Source organism: Canis lupus, chromosome 13 (assembly GCF_003254725.2).
Source record: "Canis lupus dingo isolate Sandy chromosome 13, ASM325472v2, whole genome shotgun sequence".
Taxonomy (NCBI): Eukaryota; Metazoa; Chordata; class Mammalia; order Carnivora; family Canidae; genus Canis; species Canis lupus.
In genome coordinates this window covers 4,817,584-4,831,219 of record NC_064255.1, presented here as the reverse complement: position 1 = coordinate 4,831,219, position 13,636 = coordinate 4,817,584, and the positions used below count along the sequence as shown (strand labels likewise).

Below are 13,636 nucleotides of genomic sequence, written 5' to 3'. Positions count from 1 at the left end.
AGAAGTCTCTGCCAGAGCTCGCTTTTTCTGTGAAATTCCCAGGTTTTAACACCATGCCAGCCAAATGAAGCATGTCTGCCATCTGGTTCAGCAGAGGAACTGCTTGTTTTGTGACCCCTGCTTAAGGGAGCAAATATGGATGGGAAGCCTTTCTGTGGTAGGTGCGGTAGCCTGTGAGTGAGGCTGGTGAGGGTCCTAAACGGGTGAAAGTTAACAGAGTTTCAAGAGGGAGGGTGAACAGCAGTGGCCCAGGTAGCCTGGGGCAGGGGGAGCACCGTGGAGGTGGCGGTAGGGTGAGGAGGTACGGTCCGTGGCCTGCTACCCAAGGGGTGCTTGGAGTTCGGCTGCCCCCCACTTCCCTCACCTTGAGGTCTTAGCAGCTCTTCTGGAGAGTGCACTTTCCATCTCCTTCAAATCGTGAGGTCTCTCCTCCTTCTGAGCTTCACCAAAGGTACCCTCATGCACTAGGTCAGGGTCACCCTTGCCGTAGGGCAAGGAAGCCTGGGCCTGACCCAGACTCCCCAAGCTCACCAGCTGGGCAGTCACTGCTGTCACTCTCTCAGCCTCCTCTCGGATGTGATGACTCCCCTTGAAATGGCTCAGTCTCCCCACTACGTTAGACCTTTGCGCCAGGAAAGGCACCACATATATTGGAAAAATCACTGGATTTGCAAGCGGACTTCCCTCCCTTGAATCCCTGCTCCGTTGCTTACTAGTTAAGTGACTACAAATACTTTTGTAACCAACAATTGGAACATGGTGTTCTCCTTACCTACTTCATAAGGTTTTTTGAAGAGGTCACTTCTATAAAAGACCTTTGTATTAAGAAAAAACTAGGGGGATCCCTGGGTGGCGCAGCGGTTTGGCGCCTGCCTTTGGCCCAGGGCGCGATCCTGGAGACCCGGGATCGAATCCCACGTCGGGCTCCCGGTGCATGGAGCCTGCTTCTCCCTCTGCCTGTGTCTCTGCCTCTCTCTCTCTCTCCTCTGTGACTATCATGAATAAATAAATAAAATCTTAAAAAAAAAAAAAAAAAGAAGAAAAAACTAGGGACACCTGGGTGGCTCAATGGTTGAGCTTCTGCCTTCAGCTCAGGGCGTGATCCCGGGGTCCCGGGATCAAGTCCCATATCAGGCTCCCTGCTGGGAGCTTGCTTCTCCCTCTGCCTGTGTCCCTGCTCTCTCTGTGTGTCTCTCATGAATAAATAAATAAAATCTTAAAAAGAAGAAAAAACTAAATAGTTCTAAATAGAAATTTAAGGTTCCAGTAAAGACTCATATTGGCCATATGTTTGAAATTGATGACTTTATTGACACAAACTTTGCAATAGAAAGTGTTAATAGGATAGTAAGAATCAGTTCTTGTATCATACACACAGGAAAAAATTGCCAGATGAGTTTCCAGTAACATGGTTTGACTTCTGATCACTGTCTTTGTGAAATCCAGATTGTTCCAGGGAGGGGCAGATCATATATGTCCTTTATTCCCTTCTCCCCCAGGAGGGAGACCTTGTTTCTATATAAAACAGAGACACCCTTTCAAGTTAATAAATCCCAAACAACTTGCAGCAGTGAAGTGATGCAAAAAAACAAGGATGTAAAGAGAAACTGGTGTCGTCCATAACTGACAGCACGTGAAGGGGGAAGGAACACCCCACACAGAAACACGACACATGTGCCCTGGGAGAATGAGCCCTTGAGCTTGCAGGATCATTGCCAACCTTTGGCAGCGGAAGGCTCAGCTGAGTAATGCCGGGGGGGGGGCCATGGGAGTCACAGGTTTGGCTTTTATTTTCTTATTACTTTTTAATTTTCAGAACATGAAGTTCCCTAAAAGCCCTTTCTCAAAGTACCACAAAACGATAGAAGTTTGGGAAAACTAGTTTTGTGTAGGGTAAAGGCTTGGGCCGTGATTAGGAGAACACCCAGATCCAGAGTGTAAGAGAGAAACCTATTCTGAATGTCAAAGTGAGTGCTGCTGCAGAGCAGTTCACTACACACACCCTACACCTTAGGGTCAAGCTTCATCCCCTAGTTATTAAATCCGCTGTTACATTCAGGATGACTGGCCAGACTCCAAATCTCTTAGCATCTGCAAGGTGCCCGGTGCAGGGTTGGTACTTAGTGTTTAATGGATAAATACACAGTGTACCGAAGGGAGGGAGGAGGGAGGAAGCAGAAGCAGTACTTGTCTGTGTTTGAGGAATAACAAAATTGGCAGGTAACGAGGCCAAGTTTCTAAATTTTAACCAACGCATGTCAATTCTCTAGGCCACATTATATAAACACACACCACCAGGCTGCCTATTTCTGCTAACTATGGAGTTTATTGTTATTGTTTGGTACAACTTTAGTCCTACCTTTCCCAATCCAGGTGTGTTAACAGTCTTTTAAAAATCATGCTACATTACTTTGGAGGAAGATACTTCCCCTTTAATGTGTTTAAAGAAATGTTAGATGATTTTAATCTATCAAGACATTTTTCACTGCCTCTGATTTCTGACCCAGTGTGCATCAGTCTAACGTCAATGTCAACACAACAAGGTTAACAATGCACACCAACCAGGTACGGGCTTTCTAAAGTGACTCCTTCACGGGTAGCACATGACATAGTCCTGGTGCTGAGGACAAGATGCCACGGGGAAGCCGTATGTGCTGCTGGTACGTGTGCTAGGTTATCTCCCTCTGGTGAGCTGTGTCCACGCAAATGACCCAACTGGAGAAAACAAACACTCAAGAGTGCAGGCAAGGAGAACTGGGAAGCTCTGAAAATGTGGTGTCTGGCTGAGCCCCGGGAAGCATCCTAGGTTGGATGCGTTGACCACAGTGACCGTGACATTGCGGTGTGGAGGCTGACATGGACACCAGGATGGGGTGCATGGAAGACAGTTGAGAAATGGGTGTGACTGCCTCACAGAGACCTCCCAACACATGCTGTGGGTGTTGACGGAGTGAGTTTGTGTGAAACTGGATCTGAATCTCGTACTGAGCTAAGGAAACATGTATAGCAGGAAATTTTCCTGTTTCTCAATTTCTCCTTTATCTGGATTTACCGTTGGGTGAAAGACAACTTTTAAGTGAACACGGTAAGCTTTCTGATGGTGGTTTTCAGCAAGAGAGAACGAAAGAACAAGCTGACTGGAAAAGCGCACGCTACCATGGCCAGGGGAGCCTAGAATCCATGTGAGCATCTTTCCCCCAGGGAGTGTACTCCTACTTCTGTTTCATAGACCCACCTGTGGCTTTTGCACACCGCTTTCACATCAGACCACAGAGCAGGAGTTGCAAAGAGGCAAACTAATTGCACATTTGGAGCTTATTACCATACACAAGTACTGCGCCAAAATGTTTACGTGGTAATTGGAGGCTGAGAATGTCCCCAAAGCCCAGGCAGCCACTGGCCTGCTGGGGAAGGCAGTCTCTCAAGGCAGCAGCATTATTCATCTTCTGCAAGGGTCACACCCTTCTTCAAGACTCTTTCATGGGGTCCAGGATGTGGAGGGCACCAAAGGAGTCCATCTGCCCTTCTAGTAGCACACTCTGCTAGTTAACACAGTTCTTCGCCATCCTTCGATTTCTGTCCACCTGTCGGATACTTTCTGTCACGTTAATGGTAACTTCTTTTGCAGACATTCGCTTAGCGTCTCTTTTAACCTGTTAAAAAGTTTAACATCATGAATTGAGTTAGAAGAAAATATCCAAATTTGCATTCATCTCTTGAGATTGTTACACACACACACAGGCAGGAAGAATAACCCACAAGAATACACACACATACACTCCTTTTCAAACTCCTCATTTCTCTGTTGAAACTCTAATACTGACCTAGCACAGAGCCTGGCATAAGGCGTACTCAGTAAGACACTGTTGAATGAATGCATTAATTGGCTAAGTTCCATCAAAAGGTAGTGTGGAAGCTTTCACAGTTAGCTTTAGTAAAGCAATGAAGGAGTAGGGCTTTGGAACTGGACAGACTCTGTGGTTTTTATTTTTTAAAGATTTTATTTATTTATTCATGAGAGAGAGAGAGGCAGAGGGAGAAGCAGGCTCCATGCAGGGAGCCTGACGTGGGACTCCATCCCCGGACTCCAGGATCACACCCTGCCCCGAAGGCAGGTGCTAAACCGCTGAGCCACCCAGGGATCCCCAGACTCTGTGGTTTAAATACTGACTAGATAATTTCACCACGAGCAAGTTTTTTCCAAGCTAACCCTCAGTCTTCTCCTCCTAAGTCAGGGAATAATAACAGTACCTACCTCACAAGATTATTGTAAGGATTAAATAAAGTCTTGCATTAAGGTACTCAACATAATGCCTGTCACACACACACACACACACACACAAAAAAAAAAACGGACCAAAAACAGATTTAGTAAATATAATAAGTAGAAAGATAGCTTATCTACTTCTAAGTGACGATAAACCAAAAATAAAAGTCCAGAATCCATATTAAATACTAAAGCATTGACTAAACTGTAGGCTCTCCAACCCCTCAAGAGTAAACTTTGACTAGTGGGGAGTGATTTTGTGCCCATTCTGCTCAACGATATACTTGGAGTGAGCACGAGAGGGGTCTTGGGAGTCGTCTCCATAGTGGATAGACAGACATGTGTTGTCCCATCCTCAGTCCAGAAAGACCTGCTGCCTTGCTTCTGGAAGTGCAGTCAGTGAATGACTTCCACATGTCCCACTGGGGTGCGCAGCTGCAGAAAGCCACCTCACCCCGGGTCACGCCCTTGCCATGGTGGCCCAATGTGGGGGATACAAAGGCCTGGCCATTTTGGCACAAAGCTCTGACATACCACTAGGCTCCAGAGCTCCCCATGGGGTGGGGTAAGCTGCAGCTGCTTGCACCTGGCTCACCTGCTCCCTTTGCCCACTCCTGCTTCTACACCTCCTCTCCACAGAGGTTGACGCCCAATGAACATCTTATATAAGGACATCTTGAGGTCTGCTTCCTGGAAAACACAGTCAGCCTCAGATCTGAGGGAGCATCTCCCAGGGCGTGAGCACCTCCCCATGCTGGGTGTGAGTGTTGATAGATTCATGTTTTTCATATAACATGACCCCTGAATACAAGCCAACTACTTTCTCTGTAGTGCATCCAAAAAAATGATGGGCTGTTGCATCCCTGGAGAAAAATACATGGGCCTGTTTTATTTACTAGCAAATGCTATGTAGTTTGTAACCTGTCACATAAATCCTGTGCAGTAGCTGCTGGTGATGCTCCCTCTAAATTCTCTTTCCGTGCCTGGTGCATCTATCCCCCAATGGCTGTGAGTTCCAGCAGCTTACTGCTCAGAGCAGCACCCATATTTTGAGAATTGCCCTCATCTAATTGGAGTCACCTTGCTCAGAAATGCTACAGAGGTCACACACTAATTCCTGGAGACAGCGCAAAGCCAGTACCTGATTGTTAGTGATACAAAATGCTGGCCATTTTGCCTCAAGGAGATATAAATCTAGGACACCTCCATGCTCCAGAGCCTCCATAGGACCAAGCTCCCTGCGGGATTCAGTAGGGCTTACGTATTTGCTGGACTGGGTCTCCTTCCCATCCTGCTTCCCTTACCACCATATGGGCTTCACCTGAGATGACTCTTTCAATCAACTGCTTGCACAAGAATCCTCATCTTGGGCTCTGCTTCCAGAAAACCTGACCTAAGAATACTTTATGGGTGATCTGACGGTTGTTTAAGGGATAATTTTGACTACATGCAATTTTAGTCTTAACCGCTGATGTCATGAGCTAGGACATCATTCCTCCCCTCATGTTCTCAGTGCCTGGCACCATCTGAAACAGCAGGCTCCTAATTTCAGTTTGGCTGAATTAGTGGATGAATGAATGAATGAACACACTATGCTTGTCAACGCATCCTTGTTTGAACAAACAGAAGTCAATGCTGTTTAAGGATTCAGGCTTACACTCAGCTCTTCCAAGCCTGAACTGGCAGCAGAGCAAGCAGTGACTTTGATGGGTTTATTTTTCCCTAAAAGCAGAGAACTCCTAAAGTCCCACAACCAATTGCACTAAAAAAAAAAAAAAAAAGTGTGGCAATTACTAGGCCAATTCCACCTGATTTGCATTTCGGGTGTTACTGCATACAAGCCTTGAGGATGAGGCATGGGACAGAGACACAGGGGCTTTGTTTAAAATGAGCGAAGTTGACAGCAGCATTCCGCTTGAACTGGTGGGCAGTAAGAGAGCTTTCCAGACTAGAAATGTAAACTTTCCAAATGGTATAACTGCTTGTCTCTAGAGATACTGCAAGATTTCAGAAAAGGTTATTAAAGATTACACACAGAAAATGCTCTGCTCTATGTGTTAGTCTGCTTTTCTAAGCTTAAAAATATAAGCAAAAATTCAATAGCTGGATGATTCTTAATTTCCTTATCTAAGAGTCCAAAGCCACAAAATAGTCATTCCCAGAACAGCTACAGAATATGTATAGTTTTAATCTCAAGCACAATGGGGTGATTTCTTTTTTTTTTCCTTTTTGCAATTTCTTAAATTTGTATATCCGAAGCCCACCTAGTGACAGGGTTCAGAGCACAAGCTTTGGAGCCTGACAGACCTGGACATAGGACAAGGCTTTGTTACCAGTTAGCTGCCACAAGCCGTATTACTTTACCCTCTGGATCTCAGTTCCCTTACCTGAAAAATGAAATAATGCCTGATTCTTTGTGGGGATTTTGAGAGAATTAAGCATGTCACTCAGCATTAATAGGGTGACCAACTTTTCCCAGTTGGCCAAAGATTGGCCTATTTTATTATTTTTATTATTTTTTTAAAGATTTTATTTGTTTATTTGAGATAGGGTGAGACAGAGAGAGAGAGAGAGCAAGAGCCAGAGGGAGAGGGAGAACCAGGCTCCCTACTGAGCAGAGAGCCCCACTTGGGGCTCAATCTCAGGACTTTGGGATCATGACCTGAGCTGAAGGCAGATGCTTAATGAACTGAACCACCCAGATGCCCCAGCTGGCCTGTTTTAAAACTGAAGTCCTCCATTCTGGAAACCTGCTCAGGCCCCTGCAAACCAAGATAGTCAGCCCAGTCAGAGCTAACATTAATTCTATTTGCAAAATGATGATGTCAAACGTACTAAATTTGAACAGAAAACCTTCTTATTCTACTGGAACTATGGCTCTTGATCCTGCTACTTCTAAACAACACCGACAGTAATCCTGCGAGGTATGCATTTGGCTAAAGGACAACTATGGTGTTGTACTCCAGTGATGGGTACAGGTTCTAAGCCATAAACAAGTCCACCTTCAAACAATCACACTATATTAACTCTATCAAGTTAAACAATTAGACCAACAAGGTATTCTCTTGGAAGTATTTTAGAAAAAGAGAAGTTTTCGAGTCTGAGACACCAGCAGAAAGGCATTGCCTCTTGTACAGCAGCGCGGACATTCAGGAGGTCTGTTTTGACTAGAATCTACTTACAACTTGGAAATCTCAGACTTCAAGCCCAAATGAGAGGGAGAGAGAAGATGAGAAAGAGAATGACAATGCCAGGCTCTTTTCTCTAAAGCCCTGAGAAGTTGCTTTGCTCTCCTCCAAGAGAAGAGCTATACAGATACATGGAACAATTATCCCATTTTGTTCTTCAGATACTGTGTATAACAGGTATTTTCCCCACTGATGTGGCTCTTAACCAGCCAATCCTTTTTTTTTTCTAAGATTTTATTTATTTATTCATGAGAGACACAGAGAGAGAGAGAGAGAGAAAGAGAGAGAGCGAGAGAGGCAGAGACATAGGCAGAGGGAAAAGCAGGCTCCATGAAGGGAGCCTGACGTGGGACTCGATCCTGGGACTCCAGGATCATGCCCTGGGCCAAAGGCAGATGCCCAACCACTGAGCCACCCAGGCAACCCAACCAATCCTTTTTATTTAATATCCCATTCCCTTGATTTAACTACAGGCAAAGAAAATCTGTCCCAATTGCAATTACTGGCTTAAAAAACAAAACAAAACAAACAAAACAAAACAAATATGGTCCCAAGTCAGTGATGAGAGAAACCTATTTGGCATCTTTTTCTTTTGTGGCTCTCTGCTAATTCAATCCTTCCCCCAGTTCTAAAATCCTTGTTTTGTGAGGTTTATCACCACTGACTCTTGTTAATGGGCCACCTCTAGTTTCGGACTCAGCTTTACAGCTCTTCTCTTCTTCCCTCTGCCTCATTTTAATTTCTGCAGGTTTAGAACTCTGTGAATCATGGACTTTAGTTCTCTTGACCCTGCCTCTTTAATTAAAAGTAATTCATTGGCTGCCACTTCTCAAGGGTCACTAGATTGACTGTGATCACTTCCTGGCATCTTCAAACCCAGATGGACTTAATCTCTTGGGGTTTAGAAGTCAACAACTGGCCCATTCCCCAGTGGAAATGGGGGCAGCGTGGCTGCTCCGCGAAGGCCTGGGGTCAAGGCTGCAGCTCAGTCTGCTCAACCCTTTCTCACTTTCCCCTCAAATGGGAATATAGATGTTCCCAACTTTATTTTGACTCCAGAAGTATATCTATACCTGACATGGGATCACCTGAACCTTTTTACAGTTCCTCACACACAAGGAAGAAAGGCAAGGCTTACTAAGATTATGATTTTTAAAAAAAGATTTTATTTATTTGAGAGAGAGTGAGAGAGAGTGAGCGAGTGCACACAAGTGGGGGAGGGGCAGAGGGAGAGGCAGAAGCAGACTCCCCCTTGAGCTGGGAGCCTGGCGTGGGACTGGATCCCCCGGACTGAGCCGAAGGCAGTCGCTTAACTGACTGAGTCACCCAGGCAGCCCCTGGGATTATGATTTATGAGACATCAATTTTCCTATTTGAGTGTATTTTTTACTTATAAAACCAGTACATAATTACGGTAGAGAAATTCAAAGAGTAAAGGGCATGATGAAAAGTAATATTGTTCCCCTGCTCTGGCCACACTTGGGCTTTCCCCAGGGGTAACCACAGCTAATGATTTCTCTTTCCCAGTATTCTTTACTTCCTTCCTGGCCTTAACTATGGTTTGAATTATATATTTGCTTGTTTACTCATATATTTTCTACACCCTCATCAGATTATAAATGTCAAGAAGGTAGGGACCCAGTCTGTTGTGTTGACCAGAATATATCCCCAGAATATAATTTAGTGCCTATCACATAATAGATACCCAATAAATAACTTGGTGAACACATACATGGGAAGAAATCTTTAGAAAGAAGAGAAGAGATGCCCTGGGAATAGCACACCTGTTTGCATTACACTGTCCTGCCCTGTAACTTTCCTAGAAACTGATTGTTTCTTACGCTGTCCCTGAGAGACAGAAATGGTGCTACTTCTTCTTTTCCAAAGAGGCAGTGAAAGTCACTCAAGCCAACATAATTTGCACAAGGCCAATGTTGATATAGACAGTAGGCTGAACTGAAGATGGTGGAACTGGGTCCCACATCCAGCCTCCCACAACTCTGCCAAAGCTTACTCTGAATTCTCCACTGTTTTGTTTTTGGTAATAGAAGGAAGAACATGGGGTTTGGAGGCAAACAGATCTGGGTTTACATTTGTATCTATTACTTTTGCAGCATTTCAGAATAAACAAATGCATGTTTAATTTGATAGTGGCTTAGGTTTAATAATTTATTGTGATTGTAAATAACTCCTTCATAATTCCTTCATCCATATCCAATTAGAAGATATTAGATACAGTGGCTGTGTCCTAGACTCAGGAATCTATAATATGAAGTTTCTAATGATTACATATCATGGTATCTTGATACGTAATCTAATGATTGATAAGTATCTAATGATTGATAAGTATCTAATGATTACATATCTATGGTACTCCATTAAAGACAAAATGAACCATAATTAAAGAGTGCACGTACCTATTTTTTTTTAAAGATTTTATTTTTTTATTCATGACAGAGAGAGGCAGAGACACAGGCAGAGGGAGAAGTGGGCTCCATGCAGGGAGCCCGACGTGGGACTCGATCCTGGGACCCCAGGATCACGCCCCAGGCCAAAGGCAGGCGCCAAACCGCTGAGCCACCCAGGGATCCCTCTATTTTTTTTTAAGTCCAACACAGTCACATGACTACTCCCTGTGCCATGCTGGCCAAATACCTAACCTTCTTGAGCCTGTTTTCCTGAGTGAGAAATGCTACTTCCCCCTTAGAGTGAGGAGTAAAGATGATGCCATATGCAGTGTGCCTGGCTCATTGTGGACACTCCCTCCTCTCTTCCTTCCCAAAAGATTAAAGACCGAGCCTTGTCAGCTGCAACTCAAGACATCTTTCTCCTGTTCAGTCAAGCCCTATTAAAGGGAGACAAGCAATAACTAACATCTAGCTGTTCCCAAATTCTGTGATTTTATTTGCTGCTGTTTCATGGCATTAATTCGAGGTCATCAGAAAACATTTGATCTTGATGACTCCACTGAGGGCCAGGATGCTAGCCTCCAAAGGCAGGGGTCAGGTCACGCCTCAGGCAAAAATCTCCAGAACTCCCCAAGCCTGGAGTGAATCCTGTGCCCATCACAGCCCCATGCACGGTACTCAGGCTGCTCAGCATAGGGGTTTAGACCTGTACGGTAGCAAGTGCCAAAGGAGTTACTGCCTTTCAACCTGAACCTCAGGTAGATCAAACACCAGGAAGGCAGCAGAATCTGTTTGAAAGAAGCACTGGGGATCCCATAGAACAGTCCTCAAGCACAGGATGGTGGCGCTGGAGGGGCTGGGTGGGCCTGGTGCCCTGGGAAACCTTTCTAATCCTCCGGAAGTGCTCACCAGCATTCCATCAGCATGTAGTTCGTGAGCATATTCTAGCTTCATAATCCTGAATGAAGGTGGTTCCGGGGGCAAAGGAGCCTGAAAGTCTTCTAATAGAATTGGCTTTTCTACAGACCCTTAGACAGATGATGAGTCTTGAAATTCTTCAGCTGTATAAGGTAGCTGCATGTGTGGAGGTAGTGAGAATCACCATACACACACACACACACACACACACACACACACACACACCCTCCACATCCCTATACTGCTAAATTGCCTCCTTTTCCCAGAATCGAGCTAGAACGTGCATCAAAGTGCCCATCTGGCAGGTACCCCTCTCTGGTTTTCTTCAATGGGTTCCTTTGTTCTCTCCCTCCTTTTAATGTCACGTTTGTGTTTTCCTAGGAGAAACTCCTATTTACTTTCCAAACTCTTCTCGTGCATCTCCTATCGCCACCACCCAGGAGAAATTCTGGGCTTCTGCCACCCTCCTTGCTGGATGAGGCCCCCCTGTTTGGCCAAAGCCATCTCTGCAAGGCTTCTCCCATCTTTCCTGGACCGGACCTTGCCTCGCTGGCACCCAGACCCCGGGTGTGGGGGGAGCGGGAGCAGAAGGAGGAAGCTTCTCGGCTGGAGTCAGTCGGGACATCAGTGAAGTGCTCAGTGCGGTCTGGCCACTTGGCCAAGGACAATAAAGTAACTCAAAACGACACAGCTTCGGAAGACATGAGGGCTCCTTGGGAGGCTCGAGCCCTGTCTGCTCAGAGCTGTATCCACACATACACTTCCACCTTGGCCAAATACCTGAGGAGATAGTTCTAGGGGGAGGAAAACAGAGTCCCAAGGCTGAGGAAATGGCACTTTCAGATTTGAAAGCAAATGTTTGGAGGCAGCCCCGAGTTCCTGAGCAATTAACCAGCGGGAGAGGATAAGCAGCTGGAGAACTTCCTCTTGCGTTTTGGTCGAGCTCAGGGCAGGAGCCGGAGGGAAGGAGACCCAGTCAAGGATTTCTCAGATGCGGAGATGTCAGAAAGGTCCCAAGTGACTGGAAGAAATCAAGACACAGTACAGAAAGAGAAAGAGCCCTCCCCGAGACAGGTCCCATTTGCTAAAGATCGTGGTTGTCACATTCCTTTTGCCAGGTAGCACCTATTAACACCAGGCCTAAGACAGGGGCTGAGGGAAGCTATGGTTGGTTTGATGGGACACGAAGTGGAGAGGGGGTCAGAAGAGGAGATGCTGCTGCTCACAGCCATTACACCATCAGTTGTCCCCATCACCTTTCGGAAAGCAATCTGAACTGTGGGAAGGCGTCTATGTTGAAGGGAGAAGTTGCTAGCCCCCACTCCTGGCCTTTTATTTCCTGGAAATAAATGGCACTATTTCAAATCGGCAAAGCTTTTGTTCATTTATTCTGTATTATCTGCGTGCCCAGCTTCACCCGCATTAAAATTGGCAGCTGCTTCAGAGCAAAGGGCTTGTGTTCCTTTTTCACTCCCGCATCCTTGGCATCACAAAAGTGCCTGGAAACCTAGAAGGCACTCGGTGGAAGAAGAGGACATGAATGAGTCCAAGGAGCGCTTATAGGACCTGAGGAGAACGTTTTCCAGGTCTAGCAAGGATTGCCTTTAACACGCAGACTTGTTTTATAAATCAGATTTAGGCAGGTGCATAAAGATTCGTGCTTCATGACAAGTTTTTCTAGAGAAAAAAAGCTCTTAAGAAGTGCCAAAAAACCATCAGCCCGGTGGCTGGATGACGTAGAGAACGCTGTGAAGTGGTAGTAGGTCATCTTGGGAGAGCTGAGGAAGAGGGAAGTCACTGAAAATGCCGGAAGCTTTAGCCCAGAGTATAGGAGACCAGCGAGGAAGAGATAAGATGTCAAAGGCCCCGAAGGGTTCAGGCAGAAAATGATTTTCATTGAGCGGATTCATAGCTGAGAGCTGTGTGGATACAAGATAGCTCTGCTGACGGAAGCTTCAGTCAGAGGTAAACTTGTCCTGTAAACTGACACTGTCGATAGAAAACCTCTGCCATGGCTTTCGAGGGATTCAAGACGTCCGGTGGCTGGTGAGATCCCAGGACGTCAGCAAATGTCTGGACACTCAGAACTCAGCTCTCTGCCCCCTGCTCTTATTTGGGAAGTGGCTACAACACAGGCGTTGCTCACTGAATTGTGAAAACAACCTGCGTGGACGGCTTATCAGCGGGTGTCACCTGCTCCTGGAGCTGAGCTGCTCAGGGGGCAAAGGCCCTCGCCCCCTGCCCTGGGGGAGCGCTCTCCCACGCGTGTGTGCTGGGGGACTGCTCCGAAGAGCCATCACCGGTGTTTGGTTCCATTGGGCTGTGGTGCTGTGTGCCTAACCATGCCCTGCTAATCCTTGCTGGCTTCCTTAGGGCACTTCTCAGTTTACAAAGAGCAGGCCCATCTGCTCTCTCATGGTGGTAGTATTTCCATTGTGTGGGTAAGGGACCTGAGACTCAGAGATTAAGCCGTTCTTGCCAGGCCACTTAGTTAAGGAGCATTAGAGCTGAATTTGCAACAGGTTTTCTAACCAAGGGTTAGAGAGGTAACTCACTCAGGTGACAAGAATTCCATTATTAGAGAACCAGTTGTGGCCTCAGGAAACAGCTGGCACTGGCCTGCGGGGACAGGACCAGTAAATTTTGACGGGTGTGGGTTTGGACAATCAGCACCAGATAAGCAGTGGATTTGGAGGGTGGGCCATGGTGCAGATGAGGAAGTGGAAGAGGGGCGGGGAGGAGGAGGAGAAAGCAGATCCTGGCGGGCCTACCAAGGGCATTCTTTCTGGTGGGAGGAGCCAGGGCCAGTGTGGGGAGCACCCTCCCCCCCTGCCACACACACACACACACACACA

General features: G+C 46.2%; 1 protein-coding gene across 4 annotated transcripts in view; it reads right to left on the bottom strand.

Moving 5' to 3' along the window:
* Window positions 1-1,288: 1,288 nt before the first annotated feature.
* Window positions 1,289-13,636, bottom strand: part of BAALC (BAALC binder of MAP3K1 and KLF4) — an 81,631-nt gene continuing 69,283 nt past the window's right edge. For all 4 annotated transcript variants that reach the window (XM_035715729.2, XM_035715744.2, XM_025450394.3 and 1 more), the window contains one exon: window positions 1,289-3,653. In XM_035715729.2, the coding sequence (XP_035571622.2) occupies window positions 3,543-3,653 (111 nt within the window). In that variant the 3' untranslated portion in view covers window positions 1,289-3,542. The remainder of the gene's footprint in view (window positions 3,654-13,636) is intronic.